General features: G+C 41.5%; 1 protein-coding gene across 1 annotated transcript in view; it reads right to left on the bottom strand.

Annotated features, from left to right (window-relative positions):
* Positions 1-18,668, bottom strand: part of LOC121531197 (chemokine-like protein TAFA-5) — a 110,228-nt gene that overhangs the window by 68,452 nt on the left and 23,108 nt on the right. Inside the window, exon 2 of the mRNA XM_041836461.1 lies at positions 4,740-4,889. Coding sequence (XP_041692395.1) covers positions 4,740-4,889 — 150 coding nt within the window. The remainder of the gene's footprint in view (positions 1-4,739; positions 4,890-18,668) is intronic.

Raw genomic sequence — 18,668 nt, 5'->3', positions numbered from 1 at the left:
GTTTTCAGCTGTGCTAACATAGTTGCAAAAGGGTTTTCTAATGATCAATTAGCCTTTTAAAATGATAAACTTGGATTAGCAAACACAACGTGCCATTGGAACACAGGACTGATGGTTGCTGATAATGGGCCTCTGTACGCCTATGTAGATATTCCATAAAAAATCGGCAGTTTCCAAGTACAATAACCATTTACAACATTAACAATGTCTACACTGTATTTCTGATCAATTTGATGTTATTTTAATGGACAAGAAAATTGCTTATCTTTCAAAAACAAGGATATTTCTAAGTGACCCCAAACTTTTGAACGGTAGTGTACATTGTGTATTTTGACCTTTTTATACCCCAGGGAACAATATCGTACCCTTATTTTTAAGAGTGTAGACAAGAAAGTAGACACGCTCAGGGCGAGGATCTCCTTTCAGAGAAACACAAGGGACTGTAACATACTCTGTTTTACGGAATCATGGCTCTCTCCAGATATATTGTCCCCGTCCATACAGCCAGCAGGCTTTTCCGTTAATCGCGCAGACAGGACGAAAGAACTCTCTGGGAAAAACAATGGTGGAGGGGTATGTCTCATGATTGTGGTAACTTACAGGAACTCAAGTCCTTTTGTTCTCCCGATCTGCAATACCTCACCATCAAATGCCGACCACATTACCTCCCAAGATAATTTTATTTGGTTATTGTCACTGCCATGTATACCCCTCCCCCCCCCAAGCTGACGCCGTGATGGCTCTCATGGAAGTACACTGGACTTTGTGCAAACTGGAAACCGCATATCCTGAGGCCGCATTTATTGTAGCTGGGGACTTTAATAAAGGAAATCTGAGGAAAACGCTCCCGAAATTCTACCAACACATCTGCTGTGCTACACGCAGAGAGAACACGGTTGACCATTGTTACTCTTCCTTCCGGGATGCGGTGGGCTTTGATCAGCCCAACGCAGCCCTCTGCTCTAGCTATTTTGTTTCCCATCCCTGTTGTGTTGTCTCAGAATCTTCTCTGCTGTCACTCTGTTCTTCTTCTTGTTATCTGTCCTTCTGTCTGTCTGTCTGCCTGTCTGCTTAAGCCTTATATGTTATAAAAGCCAAGCTAATAACTTAGGCTATATTGCAAATGAGTGCCTGTCATATGTGTTCCCCTTAACCCTTTGACTCGTGTGATCATTCTACAGTGGTCCCTGCAGCGTACGCGCAAACCGGTGTGATTAGAATGCTTATTTAGAACGTCCAGTTTCGATTGACACAACAGTCTGCATTTGAGCTGGCAACACTGTTTTCTTCACAGAAACATTTTGCACAAACACAGTCCTTGCAACATTATGTCCTGAATGTGACCAGTTTATTTTTGGATGCAATGTTCAGACATTCACAGAAGTTGCGACAGGATAACACAATCATCCAAACCGGAAAATGTAGGCTACATTAGTCCTAGCACTAACTGAGGAAATATTGACGTAACACAAGCGGTCATATTTAGCTAACTTTCAGTTGACAGAAACCATAATATGAATTAGCTAATAGAAATTACTATTTACAATTCATTACATCACAGGTGAGCTCACCATTGATCTAAATAATTGAGTAAAACATTTCTAAAAATCGAAAGTAAACAGATGATGGGTAGTTTGTGCGTGCCGCCATGTTTGTTTTTTCGGGTCAACCAAAGATAAGAAGAGGAGAGAAGATGAGTTTGGTCTGTTTGCAGTATGCATGTTGAAGGGGGGGAGGGTTGTCGTCTACCATCATTCACTTCCCTTCCTTCACTTCCGGAAGTTTACTTGAAAGATAAGTGAACCATCCCTCAACTCATTTGTTATATCATCTTTCGTCTGACAGACGTTTAAGTGACACCCAGAATGCATTGTATAATATCAACAAACATGGTGCCACATATAGCTGGCAATTAGCTTAGCATTAGCTCATCATAATCAGTACAACCTTCAAAAAAGTATTACATTCTATGCAAAAATCGGAATGCATGATTTGTCACCAGTACTTGAAATGTGAATAAAACAGTAAATACATTATGCTCCATACATACATACATACATACATACATACATATGGTATGCTACAGTAGTAATGACAATACAATATACAGAAAATAAGGCACTTACTTTGATAGGAACGCACATATGTCCAAAGTTATTATTTGTAAGGAAAACAACAATGAAGGCAATGCGAGCACCAGCCAGAAAATGTGCCAGAGGGAAAAGGTTTGCGCTAGACTGCGCAAATGTCTGCATACTTGATCTGAGGAAACACTGGGGAGGTGCTTGGGCTGTCATTAAAGGGAGAAGTATGTCCGGTTCAGTAAAGCCTCAAACATAAATTGTCCGCAAAAGTGAAATGGGCTACTTATATGTGAATGAAAGAGGAAGCGGAACACACCTCAACTCAAACTGTTGTTAGAAAATCAAACTTGTTAGAAAATAATTTCAAATTGACAAGTTGAAATATAGCCTATAGTTAATTAGCAGGCAGCATGTGTCTTGGTTTGAGGGCAGCGGAGGTTAACTGTCCTGTTGCGTAACAATCCTATTTTGGAACAGTGAGTGCATTCTGACGTCACGTGTATAAAAAAACTTACGCTGGGGCAACCGTTAGAGATATTTGGGGGCTGTATTTTACTGTCAAAATGGGACTCTAGAATGTTGACCCCCCAAAATTGTTGAATAGAGATTCATTATTATTTCCCGCAATTTTTAAATGTTGTACAATCAGAACACATTTTTCTCTCGAACACATGGGGGAGAAGAGAGTGGCTCGCTCATCACAGCAGCAGGCCCCAGCGAGGGAACAGGTACAGCGGCAGGGCAGACACTTTCATTAAAGGAATCATGAGGATAATGCACTTACTGTTTGACCAAATCATTTAGCCGCCCAGAACTCGTTCTGACATTGCTCGTTCTGACATTGCTCGTTCTGACATTGCTCGTTCTGTTATTACTTTGTTGTTGTTGATTATGTGTGTATTGTTATTGTATTGGTAGATATTCCTGCACTGCTGGAGCTAAAAACATAAGCATTTCGCTGCAGCTGTCATAAAATCTGCAAATGTGTGTACATGACCAATAAACTTCCATTCTTGATTTGAAACGGTGCCCCTTTTTTTGAGAGTGAGAGTGTGATTTTATATATTCAAAATATTGGTTAGAAAAATGTACTGTTATACTCTTTATGTACCCTAAAAGGCACTGAACAGTACCATGTGAGATCATTATGTGTACTGTACCTCTGAAGGTACATTATGTGTATTTTAATATTCTTGTAACCCAGGGAACAATACTGTACCCTAAGTGTATCTTTATTTCTAAGAGTGTATGCCAACTACTGCTTTTTGTTGATTCTGCTGAATTCTCTATTTCCTTCTGAACTCATACACTGAAGGAATGTTGCACTCATTATTTATTTGAGAGTAATTTGCGACTGCAAATGGCAGGTGTTCCTTGTGTAATTCAAAAAGGCCTTGAGGGTCTTTCAACGAGATCAAAATCACAGGTGAAACCATTACATGGCAACATTTCCACAAAGGCAGAAGCAATCTACTCTCTGATTGTGCCTTTCTAAATATTATCCAACTCATTATGAGCAAAAGACAACACTGCATGAAAGATGACTGATTTTGCTGATTTTTGTGATATTTTTGCACACATCCTTGCAGTTTGGCTGAAGCAGAGGACTTAAGCTGTGATGGATATATGGATTATCCTGTTAGAAATGTGACCTCTGTGAAATAGGGATAGAGGAAAGAGACATTTGCAGCATTTGCTACTGCAGTCTGAGGACCTTGAGAACTGAAGGGAAGATTAAAAATAACTTAAATCTAATTTGTTTTCCCACACTGATGGAGTAAACCCTGCTCTATGGCTCACAAATGTATATTTGGAACAAACAACAAAAGAAAGTGAGTGACCGAGCTAAGATGCGACCTGACATAAATACCAAGCCTGCAAAGATGTGGCATGCTCTAGGTAAGTAAAGGTCACCCAAGATGTATTGCCAACATCTTTTTAAATACAATGACAACCACCAGCCACCTCAGGCGTTAAACCTGTCATTAGGATGTTGTGCTATGTGCTTCACTCAGGTATCATAGCAACAACTGCAGCAGGAAGAGTGTCAAAGGCAAGTTGTCAACAGTAAAGCTGGAAAAACAGGTCACAGCGATCAGGAGCATTCACAAAATGCCAAAACAATGTCGACGGTGCCTAAAATAATCACTTTGGTGCCAGGTAACATTATAGAAAGGATACAAATCCCTGCAAAATGTAAATTTCAGCCTTTATAAGTTAAGAACTTTTTGATCCATGATGGCTTTTGTCAAAAGTCTTTGTTAGTATCGCACAAAGGGAGAGAACGTATTTCAAATTGATAAAACATCCAAGCGTACCCTCTGAAGCATAGAAAGTAATATAAGCACAAAGCAATCCCCACAGAGAGAGACAATTCAATGTGCATACAGCAGCTGCTTTACAATTCTCCCCAGATGGCAACCAGGACAAGGACAGCAGGTGATGAAATGCAATGCAACACTCCATTCCCTTACGACATGCCTAAACCACCTTAACAGAGATAACGGAGTAATCCACAACATATGAAATGGTCATAGATGCACAGGGGGTGGTGGCCCAAAGAGGCCCTTGAGGAAAGCTCTTAAAGCCCCTCAACCCCCATGCTTCGGGGGTTCTCTCTGAAAGTGAAGGATGGAGGTGGATCTTGGCTCTTACCGTCTACACAAGCCGGTCTGGCTCTCGTGGTACCTGCAATCTGACCCTTTTTGCAGGCACACCTCGCCGTCTGTCGTGCTATGGTCCGCCGTGGCTGACTGCTGTCCCGGTCCAGAGTGACAATCTCACACGTACCCGCTGCCAATTGACCTAAAGACAGAAAGAGTAAAAATAAATTATTTAAGAGAGCGATAACAGGTGGAAGTGAAGGCTATTCCACATGGCGGAATTACCATTTAAATACAAATATTTCCATCGTAGAAAAATTAACGTGAAAGGTTGCATTGAATGGATACATTTAGCAAAGCTAGAACATTGACCAATCAATCATTCACCACCAATCATAACCGATCACAAAGATCCTTTCCAATTACCTTTCCCCTCACCTCATATAGGCTAACACCATCTCTGACACCATCACACATGATATAATTGCCTATAGAGGTTTCCCTAGAAATCGACTTATACATCCCAGTCAGTGCATGGATGAGGTGGGCCAGTGGTTTGATTAGACACCAGAGTTGTTGATGTATCTAAGTCCTGGGACCTTTTAACCCATCTCCTGATTGGAGATTGACCTTGTGAGTGCACTGGCCCTGGGGCATTCTCCATAGGGACTCAGTGTGCTCTCAGAGTCAGTGTTTCTAATTTGCAAGCACTGTGGTGTGGTGATTTAATCTGTCCCCAAGTCACAGTGTAGCGGTTCGGGGGAGTTAATTAAGTTTACTGCAGAGACACATTCAGAGTAATGGTGGGCTGTCTAGGATAGTGATTCTAAAGTACAGGGAGAAATGTTAAAGTCTCTCACAGGTTTCCCAATTTAAAAAAGGAGACGGAGAGAAGCACAACACGTGGGCCCGTATCCACAAAGCGAGTGCTGATCTACATGTACAGTGCATTCGGAAAGTATTCAGACCCCTTTCCTTTTTCCACATTTTGTTACATTACAGACCTTATCTCAAATGGATTTAAAAAAATTTTAAAAATCCCCCAATCACACAATACCCTATAATGACAAAGCAAAAGCAGGTTTTTAGACATTTTTGCAAATGTATTACAAATAAAAATATCACATTTATATAAGTATTCAGACCCTTTACTTAGTACTTTGTTGAAGCACCTTTGGCAGCGATTACAGCCTCGAGTCTTCTTGGGTATGACGCTACAAGCTTGGCACACCTGTATTTGAGGAGTTTCTCCCATTCTTCTCTGCAGATCCTCTCAAGCTCTGTCAGGTTGGATGGGGAGCATCGCTGCACAGTTATTTTCAGGTCTCTCCAGAGATAATCTTGCTGGGCCGCTCAAGGATATTCAGAGACTTGTCCTGAAGCCACTGCTGCATTGTCTTGGCTGTGTGCTTGGGGTCGTTGTCCTGTTGGAAGGTGAACCTTCGCCCCAGTCTGAGTTCCTGAGCGCTCTGGAGCAGGTTTTCATCAAGGATCTCTCTGTGCTTTGCTCCGTTCATCTTTCCCTCGATCCTAACTAGTCTCCCAGTCCCTGCCGCTGAAAAACATCCCTACAGCATGATGCTGCCAGCGCCATGCTTCACTGTAAAGATGGTGCCAGGTTTCCTCCAGATGTGACGATTGGCATTCAGGCCAAAGAGTTCAATCTTGGTTCCATCAGACCAGATAATCTTGTTTCTCATGGTCTGAGAGTCCTTTAGGTGCCTTTTGACAAACTCCAAGCGGGCTGTCATGTGCCTTTTACCGAGGAGTGGCTTCCGTCTGACCACTCTACCATAAAGGCATGATTGGTGGAGTGCTGCAGAGATGGCTGTCCTTCTGGAAGGTTCTCCCATCTCTGTCAGAGTGACCATCGGTTCATGGTCACTTCCCTGACCAAGGCCCTTCTCCCCCGATTGCTCAGTTTGGCCTGGCGGCAAGCTCTATGAAGAGTCTTGGTGGTTCCAAACTTATTCTATTTTAGAATTATGGAGCCACTGTGTTCGTGGGGACCTTCAATGCTGCAGACATATTTTGGTACCCTTCCCCAGATCTGTGCCTCAACACAGTCCTGTCTCAAAGCTCTACGGCCAATTCCTTCGACCTCATGCTTGGTTTTTTCTCTGACATGCACTGTCAACTGTGGGACCTTATATAGACAGGTGTGTGCCTTTCCAAATCATGTCCAATCAATTGAATTTACCACGGGTGGACTCCAATCAAGTTGTAGAAACATCTCAAGGATGATCATTGGAAACAGGATGCACCTGAGCTCAATTTTGAGGCACATAGCAAAGGGTCTGAATACTTATGTAAATAAGGTATTTCTGTTTTCTATTTTTAATACATTTACAAAAAAATCTAATAACCTGTTTTCACTTTGTCATTATGGGGTATTGTTTGTAGATTGATGAGGAAAATATGAATTTAATCCATTTCAAAATAAGGCTGTAATATATATATATTAGAATTGGACCTCCTGCCTTCCATACAAATATTTCCATATAATGCAGACCACATCCTTTGATAAGGCATGACATTTCCAAGATGTTGTATTTGACTTGTTCCACTCCTGTTAGTACACTGTAAAAAGTCACTGCCTAACTCATTAAAGAAATTGAGTAGTGTTACTCAAACATCTACAAAGGTCAGTAGAACTCAAATCATAAAAGTGGTACTACGTCAATAACATTTCTTATTACTTAATGTTTTTGAGTACTGTTAACAAATATTAGGTTATTGAGTAAATATAACTTTATTTGTGTTCTACTAATCTAAAGTTATTGAGTTTTTACAAGTTATGATTATTTAATATTTTAAAGTCAATGTCGCATTTATTAAATAAGTTGTTCTTACTTGATTCTATTATGTTTTACGTCTTTACTTAAAATAATAAAGTAGTAGTCGTACACATTGATATTTGGGTGAAAAACACTGGATTTTGTTGTGCTGATATAGAATTATATATTTTTTAGCAAGTTACGAATACTTAATCATCCCACGTGGCTCTGTTTTTAGAAGATTTTGTGTAATTCAAAATGTTTTTACTTTCTGATACTTTTACACAATGTATGTTTGAAGAAATAAAAGTATATTTCTAAAATAGTTTTAAGCAGTTGGTTGTGCTATGAGGTATAATTGATCATTATGAATGGATATCAAAACCGTTGGGCAAATTGACGTTCAATAATGAGACGAGTCATTCCCACCAGCAACAAGGTCATGTGCACCACTTTTAATGACAGAGCCTAATGCATCACTCTAAAATGCATACAGCTCTACCACCAGTTAATGTTAGAGGAATGAGAAGTATACTCAGCAATGCCTGCTAAGGTGTATCACCAAATACATAAAACAATGCTAAAGATTTTTTTTATTTCACCTTTATTTAACCAGGTAAGCCAGTTGAGAACAAGTTCTCATTTACAACTGTGACCTGGCCAAGATAAAGCAAAGCAGTGTGATAAAAACAACAACAACACAGAGTTACACATGGGATAAAACAAAACATACAGTCAATAACACAATAGAAAATCTATATACAGTGTGTGCAAATGTAGTAAGTTATGGAGGTAAGGCAATAAAAAGGCCATAGTGCAAAATAATTACAATTTAGTATTAACACTGGAGTGATAGATGTGCAGAAGATGATGTGCAAATAGAGATACTGGGGTGCAAATTAGCAAAATAAATAACAATGTAAATAACAATATGGGGATGAGGTAGTTGGGTGGGCTAATTACAGATGGGCTGTGTACAGGTGCAGTGATTGGTAAGCTGCTCTGACAACTGAAGCTTAAAGTTAGTGAGGGAGATAAGTGTCTCCAGTTTCAGAGATTTTTGCAGTTCATTACAGTCATTTGCAGCAGAGAACTGGAAGGAATGGCGGTCAAAGGTGGTGTTGGCTTTGGGGATGACCAGTGAGATATACCTGCTGGAACGCATACTACGGGTGGGTGTTGCTATGGTGACCAATGATCTAAGATAAGGCGGGGATTTGCCTAGAAGTGATTTATAAATGACCTGGAGCCAGTGGGTTTGGCGACGAATATGTAGTGAGGGCCAGCCAACGAGAGCGTACAGGTCACAATGGTGGGTAGTATATGGGGCTTTGGTGACAAAACGGATGGCACTGTGATAGACTACATCCAATTTGCTGAGTAGAGTGTTGGAAGCTATTTTGTAAATGACATCGCCGAAGTTAAGGATCGGTAGGATAGTCCGTTTTACGAGGGCATTTTTAGCAGCATGAGTGAAGGAGGCTTTGTTGCGAAATAGGAAGCTGATTCTAGATTTAACTTTGGATTGGAGATGCTTAATGTGAGTCTGGAAGGAGAGTTTACGGTCTAACCAGACACCTAGGTATTTGTAGTTGTCCACATATTCTAAGTCAAACCCGCCGAGAGTAGTGATTCTAGTCGGGTGGGCGGGTGCAAGCAGCGTTCGATTGAAGAGAATGCATTTAGTTTTACTAGCGTTTAAGAGAAGTTGGAGGCCACGGAAGGAGTGTTGTATGGCATTGAAGCTCTATTGGAGGTTTGTTTACACATTGTCCAATGAAGGGCCAGATGTATACAAAATGGTGTCGTCTGCGTAGAGGTGGATCTGAGAGTCACCAGCAGCAAGAGCGACATCATTGATATAGACAGAGAATAGAGTCGGCCCGAGAAATTAACCCTGTGGCACCCCCATAGAGACTGCCAGAGGTCCAGATAACAGACCCTCCGATTTGACACATTGAACTCTATCTGAGAAGTAGTTGGTGAACCAGGCGAGGCAGTCATTTGAAAAACCAAGGGTATTTAATCTGCCAATAAGAATGCGGTGATTGACAGAGTCAAAAGCCTTGGCCAGGTCGATGAAGACAACTGCACAGTACTGTCTTTTATTGATCGCGGTTATTATATTGTTTAGGACCTTGAGCGTGGCTGAGGTGCACCCATGACCAGCTCGGAAACCAGATTGCATAGCGGAGAAGGTACGCTGGGATTCGAAATGGTCGGTGATCTGTTTGTTAACTTGGCTTTCAAATACATTCAAAAGGCAGGGCAGGATGGATAAAGGTCTGTAACAGTTTGGATCTAGAGTGTCACCCCCTTTGAAGAGGGGGATGACCGCGGCAGCTTTCCAATCTCTGGGGATCTCAGACGATATGAAAGAGAGGTTGAACAGGCTAGTAATAGGTGTTGCGACAATTTCGGCCAGATTTAGCAGCTCTTTCAGGACATCAGCTATCTGAATTTGGGTGAAGGAGAAGTGGAGGGGGGCATGGGCAAGTTGCAGCGGAGGGTGCAGAGCTGGTGGCCGGGGTAGGGGTAGCCAGGTGGAAAGCATGGCCAGCCGTAGCAAAATGCTTATTGAAATTCTCGATTATCGTGGATTTATCGGTGGTGACAGTGTTTCCTAGCCTCAGTGCAGTGGGTAGCTAGGAGGAGGTGCTCTTTTTTGAGTTAGTGCTACAGGATGCAAATTTCTGTTTGAAAAAGCTAGCCTTTGCTTTCCTAACTGCTTGTGTATATTGGTTCCTGACTTCCCTGAAAAGTTGCATATCGCGGGGGCTGTTCGATGCTAATGCAGTACGCCACAGGATGTTTTTGTGCTGGTCAAGGTCAGTCAAGTATGGGGTGAACCAGGGCTATATCTGTTCTTAGTTCAGAATTTTTTTTATGGGGCATGCTTATTTAAGATGGAGAGGAAAGCACTTTTGAAGAACATCCAGGCATCCTCTACAGACGGAATGAGGTCAATATCCATCCAGGATACCCGGGCCAGGTCAATTACAAAGGCCTGCTCGCTGAAGTGTTTTAGGGAGCGTTTGACAGTGATGAGGGGTGGTCGTTTGACCGCGGACCCATTACGGACGCAGGCAATGAGGCAGTGATCGCTGAGATCCTGGTTGAAGACAGCGGAGGTGTATTTAGAGGGTAAATTAGTCAGGATGATACCTATGAAGGTGCCCATGTTTACGGATTTAGGGTTGTACCTGGTAGGTTCCTGGATGATTTGTGTGAGATTGAGGGCATCTAGTTTAGATTGTAGGATGGCCGGGGTGTTAAGCATATCCCAGTTTAGGTCACCAAGCAGTACGAACTCTGAGGATAGATGGGGTGCAAGCAATTCACATATGGTGTCCAGGGCACAACTGGGGGCTGAGGGGGGGGCTGTAGCAAGCGGCAACAATGAGAGACTTATTTCTGGAAAGGTGGATTTTAAGAAGTAGAAGCTCAAACTGTTTGGGCACAGACCTTGATAGTATGATAGAGCTCTGCAGGCTATCTCTACAGTAGATTGCAACTTCACCCCCTTTGGCAGTTCTATCTAGACAGAAAATGTTGTAGTTCGGAATGGACATTTCTGCATTTTTGGTGGCCTTCCTAAGCCAAGATTTAAACACTGCTAGAACATCAGGGTTGGCAGAGTGTGCTAACGCAGTGAATAACTCAAACTTGGGGAGGAGACTTCTGATGTTAACATGCAAGAAAACAAGGCTTTTACGGTTCCAGAAGTCAACAAATGATAGCGGCTGGGGGGTAGGAGTGATACTGGGGGCTACAGGGCCTGGGTTAACCTCTACATCACCAGAGGAACAGAGGAGGAATAGAATAAGGATACGGCAAAAGGCTTTAAGAACTGGTCTTCTAGTGTGTTGGGTACAGAGAAGAGGGGCAGATTTACGGGCGTTGTAGAATTGATTCAGGGCATTATGTACAGACAAGGATATGGAAGGATATGAGTACAGTGGAGGTACACCTAAGCATTGGGTAACTATGAAAGAGATAGCTTCACTGGAGGTACCGATTGAGCCGGTCTCCGCGTGTATGGGGGTAGGGGGGGGAGGGGGGACAAAGGAGCTCTCTGAGGCTGGTTGAGCTGAACTTGGGGCTCTACAGTGAAATTGTATAATAAGAACTAACCGAAACAGCAATAGGCTAGGCATATTGACATGGGAGAGAGGCATAACGCAATCACATGTGTTATTCGAGAGGGCTAAGACAACAACTGGTAATGGCGATGAAAGTTTTGCTGAGGCTAAACAGATAAACAGGATGGGGTACCGTGTAAAGGAACAGTCCAGCAGGCATTAGCTGTGTAGCTGAGTGATCATAAGGTCCAGTGAATAGCACTAAGTAAGTCCGGGAGTAGATCGTAGGCTGCTAAAGCACAGGCGAGCAGGAGGCACGGCTGTTGATTGCACGTGCTAGCAGGCCAGGGCTAGCACATGGATCTTCGTGGTCGTCGCAACGGGAAGCCTGTTGAAACCACATCAGACGATTACGTCGGCAGACCAGTCGTGATGGATCGGTGGGGCTCCGTGTCAACACTAGGAGGTCCCGTCCGGTTGACAGAGAGGTAGATAGCCGGGAGATGGGCCTGGCTCGAGGCTAGCTCAAGGCTAACTGGGGCTAGCTTCAGACAGTGGTGATTAGCCAACAACAACAACAACAGCCACGCAGTTGCAGCTAGCTAGTTGCGATGATCCGATGTTAAGGTCCAGTGATTCCGGCAGAAAATCCGATATGCTCTGGCTCGATAGCGCGATTTGCAGACTGTGCAGACTGGCCGATAATTGTCCAGGCTAGAGCTGGCTGGTAGGTAGTGCAGGCCACGGACAATGGTGAAGACCGCTAACGGTGGCTAATAGCAAGTAGCTAGTTAGTTGGCTAGCTGGCTAGTTTCAGCCAGAGGTTGTGGTTAAAAATAAATAATAGAATCCGTTCCACATTGGGTGAGGCGGGTTGCAGGAAAGTATATTTAGTTAATGGATGGAAAGTGAGATTGAGAAATATAAACGAAAATATATACGAAAAAAACAAAAAACTGGCTATTTACATGAGGACACTATAGAAAACACGAACGCACTGCTACGCCATCTTGGATAGCTTAATACACCACCACTGCAAATTACTAATCAGAACTACTTACTACTTACACTTGAAATTGTTAACAGAACAATTTACTTTTTACAGTGTACTGTATGTGCCATATTCATTAGATCTGTTCCTTTGTAGTTACATTACATTTAGATTCAAATAACTGAATATGTAGATTCACTGGTACTTAGACCAAGACTCAATACAGTAGCTATCAGTGTTGGGGAAGCATATAGTTTACCAAGCTACCAATTACTTCACAATGAAATAAATTAAGCTACACTAAAGCTACCCTTAAGAAAAATATAAACTGAACAAAAATATCAATGCAATTTCTAAAGTGTTGGTCCCATGTTTCATAAGCTGAAATAAAAGATCCCAGAAATGTTCCATACACACAAAAAGCTAATTTCTCTCAAATTGTGTGCACAAATTTGATTACTTCCCTGTTAGTGAGCATTTCTCATTTGCCAAGATAATCCATCCACCTGACAGGTGTGGCATATCAACAAGCTGATTAAACAACATGATCATTACACAGGTGCACCTTGTGCTGGGGAGAATAAATGGCCACTCTAAAATGTGCAGTTTTGTCACACAACACAATGCCACATACGTCTGACATGCTGACTGCAGGAATGTCCACCAGAGCTGTTGGCAGGTTATTTAATGTTTATTTCTCTACCATAAGCTGCCTCCAACATTGTTTGGCCTCACAACCGCAGACCTCGTGTAACCACGCAGTAAACTAATTGAAATTGTTGCATGTTGCGTTTATGGATTACATACATGTTTTAAGACATTTTACACATTTATTGAAAATTAAATACAGATATCTCATTCACATAAGTATTCACACCCCTGAGTCAATACATGTTAGAATCAACGTCATCCTGGTGAGCAATTCCAGTGTATATTTGGCCTTGTGTTTTAGGTTATTGTCCTGCTGAAAGTTGAATTTGTCTGCTGGAAAACAGACTGAACCAGGTTTTCCTCTTGGATTTTTGTTTCTTTTTATCCTAAAAAACTCCCTAGTCCTTGTCAAAGACAAGCATACCCATAACATGATGCAGCCATCACCATGTTTGAAAATTTGAAGAGTGGTACTCAGTGATGTGTTGTGTTGGATTTGCCACAAACATAACACTTTGTATTCAGGACAGAATTTCTTTGCCACATTTTTGCAGTTGTACTTTAGTGCCTTATTGCAAACAGCATGCATGTTTTGGAATATTTTGTAATTATGGACTCGCTTCCTTCTTTTCACTCTGTCATTTAGGTTACTATTGTGGAGTGACTACCATGTTGTTAATCCATCCTCAGTTTTCTCCTATCACAGCCATTCAACTCTGTAACTGTTTTAAAGTCACCATTGGCCACATGGTGAAATCCCTGAGCGGTTTCCTTCCTCTCCGGCCACTGAGTTAGGAAGGACGCCTATATCTTTGTAGTGACTGGGTGTATTGATACACCATCCAAAGTGTAATTAATAACTTCACAATGCTCAAAAAGATATGCAATACTTATTGACTGGAGACATTTTAGCTTTTCATTTTTTATTAATTTGTAAAAATAATCTAGAAACATAATTCTGCTTTGACATTATGGGGCATTGTGAGTGTAGGCCTGTGACAAAAAGTCTAAACGTAATCCATTTTAAATTCAGGCCGTAACACCAAAACATTTTGAAAAAGTCAAAGGGTGTGAATACTTTACTGAAGGCACTGTACATGTAGTTCACTACTCCCCAACACTGGTCGCTATAACACAAATCACTGTCATCTACACTGTCCATGAATACCAACGGCCTCTTGAGCTATGTCCATAGCCCTAGGGTACTCTGTGGGAAACAGTGAAGGTTACAATCCATTCTCACCCTACCACATACTGTTAGAAATGCACCGGGACATGTGATCCATGAGGCTGAGGAACAATAACCTGTGCTACACATGTATCTCGTCCGCCACCTGAAAGGTAGATGGAGTCCCATCACTCATGACAAGCGAGCCATGAATATTAGCCCATTAGAATTGGCCATGCCTTTTATGTTGCTTTAGGGAGAGAAAGTGAAGGTCCAAGTCTGCCATAAATATACATTATGCTGCAATAAAATAGACCTGTCACGTTAATGACGGCTAGATTGAAATACACTGAGTGTACAAAACATTACGAACACCTTCCTAATATTGACTTGCACCCCCTCAGAACAGCCTCAATTCGTCGGCGCATGGACTCTACAAGGTGTCGAAAGTGTTCCACAGGGATGCTGTCCCGTGTTGACTCCAAAGCCTCCCCCAGTTGTGTCAAGTTGGTTCGATGTCTTTTGAGTTGTGGACCATTCTTGATACACACAGGAAACTGTTGAGCGTGAAAAACCCAGCAGCATTGCAGTTCATGACACACTCAAACCAGTGCGCCTGGCACCTACTACCATAACCCATTCAAAGACACTTAAATATTTTGTCTTGCCCAATCACCCTCTGAATGGCACACATACACAATCCATGTCTCAATTGTCTCAAGGCTTAAAAATCATTCTTTAACCTGTCTCCTCCCCTTCATCTACACTGAAGTGGATTTAACAAGTGACATCAATAAGGATCATAGCTTTCACCTGGTCAGTCTATGTCATTGAAAGAGCAGGTGTTCCTAATGTTTTGTACACTCAGTGTATGTGGAGTTTGTTGGGGAAATTAAAATGTCAATCAAAAGCTCAAAGATGGAGATGGATTTGTAGTCTCTACTGTATAACTACATAATCAATATGATTATTGACATCTCACTCAGGCACTTTCTGGGTATGTGTATATTCCTGCCTTGCTTCGCTTTTATTCTCAATTGGATTGATTTGTAGATTGCAAATGAAAACTGGCATTTTTGTCCATGAAAATTGTTTTATGCTGCATACTGTCCCTTCTTTTCAAGGCTTCCAAAAAAACAACCTTCAGCAATGAAATAAAAAAATGTCAGCAGATTATTTTCTTTAGCATCACAGTATGCCTATCTACAAAAAGGGGTTGGTTTGTCCTTTTGCTGTTCAAATTGAGATAAAGAAAACATTGGTTAGCTACAGTTGAAGTCGGAAGTTTACATACACCTTAGCCAAATACATTTAAACTCAGTTTTTCACAATTCCTGACATTTAATCCTAGTAAAAATTCCCTGTCTTAGGTCAGTTAGGATCACCACTTTATTTTAAGAATGTGAAATGTCAGAATAATAGTAGAGAGAATGATTTATTTCAGCTTTTATTTATTTCATCACATTCCCAGTGGGTCAGAAGTTTACATACACTCAATTAGTATTTGGTAGCATTGCCTTTAAATTGTTTAACTTGGGTCAAACGTTTCGGGTAGCCTTCCACAAGCTTCCCACAATAAGTTGGGTGAATTCTGGCCCATTTCTCCTGATAGAGCTGGTGTAAATGAGTCAGGTTTGTAGGCCTCCTTGCTCGCACATGCTTTTCCAGTTCTGCCCACACATTTTCTATAGGATTTAGGTCAGGGCTTTGTGATGGCCACTCCAATACCTTGACTTTGTTGTCCTTAAGCCATTTTGCCACAACTTTGGAAGTATGCTTGGGGTCATTGTCCATTTGGAAGACCCATTTACGACCAAGCTTTAACTTCCTGACTGATGTCTTGAGATGTTGCTTCAATATATCCAAATAATTTTCCTTCCTCATGATGCCATCTATTTTGTGAAGTGCACCAGTCCCTCCTGCAGCAAAGCACCCCCACAGCATGATGCTGCCACCCCGTGCTTCACGGTTGGGATGGTATTCTTCGGCTTGCAAGTAACCCCCTTTTTCCTCCAAACATAACGATGGTCATTATGGCCAAACAGTTCTATTTTTGTTTCATCAGACCAGAGGACATTTCTCCAAAAAGTACGATCTTTGTCCCCATGTGCAGTTGCAAACCGAAGTCTGGCTTTTTTATGGCGGTTTTGGAGCAGTGGCTTCTTCCTTGCTGAGCGGCATTTCAGGTTATGTCGATAAAGGACTTGTTTTACTGTGGATATAGATACTTTTGTACCTGTTTCCTCCAGCATCTTCACAAGGTCCTTTGTTGTTGTTCTGGGATTGATTTGCACTTTTCGCACCAAAGTACGTTCATCTCTAGGAGACAGAACGTGTCTCCTTCCTGAGCGATATGACGTTTACGTGGTCCCATGGTGTTTATACTTGCATACTATTGTTTGTACAGATGAACGTGGTACCTTCAGGCATTTGGAAATTGCTCCCAAGGATGAACCAGACTTGTGGAGGTGAATTTTGGCCCATTCCATTTTTCTGAGGTCTTGGGTGATTATTTTGATTTTCCCATGATGTCAAGCAAAGAGGCATTGAGTTTGAAGGTAGGCTTTGAAATAAATCCACAGGTACACCTCCAATTGACTCAAATTATGTAAATTAGCCTATCAGAAGCTTCTAAAGCCATGACATCATTTTCTGGAATTTTCCAAGCTGCTTAAAGGCACAGTCAACTTAGTGTATGTAAACTTCTGACCCACTGGAATTGTGATACAGTGAATTATAAGTGAAATAATCTGTCTGTAAACAATAGTTGGAAAGATTACTTGTGTCATGCACAAAGTAGATGTCCTAACCGACTTGCCAAAGCTACAGTTTGTTAACAAGAATTTTGAGGAGTGGTTGAAAAACTAGTTTTAATGACTCCAACCTACGTGTATGTAAACTTCCGACTTCAACTGTATCTTCTCCAATTTGATATGGATATGAAACCTTCTGGAGTAACTGTATTCAATATTGCTCAAAATCCCTTTCACATCATGAGCAGTTTAGATCTAATACAATGGCTTACATTTATTTTCAAGTGAATGACCATATGACCATGCATCACATGCTTGCTTTCCAGAGGTGGAACATTCTCAAAAGTGGCAATTGAAAATAAGAGGCCGCACACTGTGGGGAAAAGGTATGTAATTTTTATAATTCCATGCTTTATTCCAATAGGCTTTTTTTCAGGTGCGCAATCTCTGCTTTCCATTGTTGCTGTCTATTTTCTGTCCTATGCCTGCTGATCTCCAATGGATGTGAGAGTTCTCACCTCAACACAAAGTCGATCTGTTTTATCATGGCATATCGCAAGAGATCCATATCGCCAGGCCAGACTCAAGTGATTATGGAGTTTTTCTGCGTATTTGAGCTGGTGAAATTACTGCATTATGTGTAATTCTTACCGTCCACTAGGGGCAACGTGAGTGCCTATTACCATCTTTTTTATTATATATATATTTTTAAACCTTTATTTAACTAGGCAAGTCAGTTAAGAACAAATTCTTATTTACAATGACGGCCTACACCGGCCAAACCCGGACGACGCTGGGCCAATTGTGCGCTCCCAATCTAGTAGGCTCCCGACGAGCTCGGGTATTGTGGCTGGGGTTGAGGATGGGTTTAAACTGTGAGCTAAGGCTCAGAGGATTGTGGGTTCAGTGCTAGGCATTTTATTTATTTATTATAAAGTTGTTTTTTTCCTATCCCAAACCTTAACCCTTACCTTGAACCCTGTTGCCTAAATTTAACCAACATTTCGGAATGAATTCCAAAACTTAACCGTCGAGGTAAGCTTCGGTTTCACTTTTGCGCAGCAAACATACGGCAAAATATGCCGTAATTAAAATGGTTACACAGTCCATAATCTACAGATGTTACCACAAAGGGCCCTACATGTCATAATTCAAATGGCCAGCGATGTCATATTTCTGTTGCTGCACTTACAGAGAGGGATGGCGTTTTCTTTGGAGATTGTGTTGCATATAGTTAAAAGTAGTCCTTGTGCATAGAGTTGTACGTTTTGTTAAACTTGTTTGGCATACATTTTAACGTGAAAAACCAATGCTTTTGGTTTGGTATACATTTTAAAGTATGGAATTGCCCATATCTCATAGCCAGTTAGAAGTCCAATGTTAAATCATTTTTGTCAAAGGCTGCATTCACTACTGCCTATGTCCACAATGGTGCACAATGTCAGTAACAATGTGATACATACATCATATACATCCCAAAACCCAACAGATAAACTCCCTGTTGGTGTTCATCCAAAATACTTCCCTTGTCTTCGTTTGCCTCATCAACCATTCTGCTG

Source organism: Coregonus clupeaformis, chromosome 19 (assembly GCF_020615455.1).
Source record: "Coregonus clupeaformis isolate EN_2021a chromosome 19, ASM2061545v1, whole genome shotgun sequence".
NCBI lineage: Eukaryota > Metazoa > Chordata > Actinopteri > Salmoniformes > Salmonidae > Coregonus > Coregonus clupeaformis.
The sequence above is the reverse complement of the archived record's forward strand: the minus strand, read 5'-3'. Positions and strand labels throughout refer to the sequence as shown.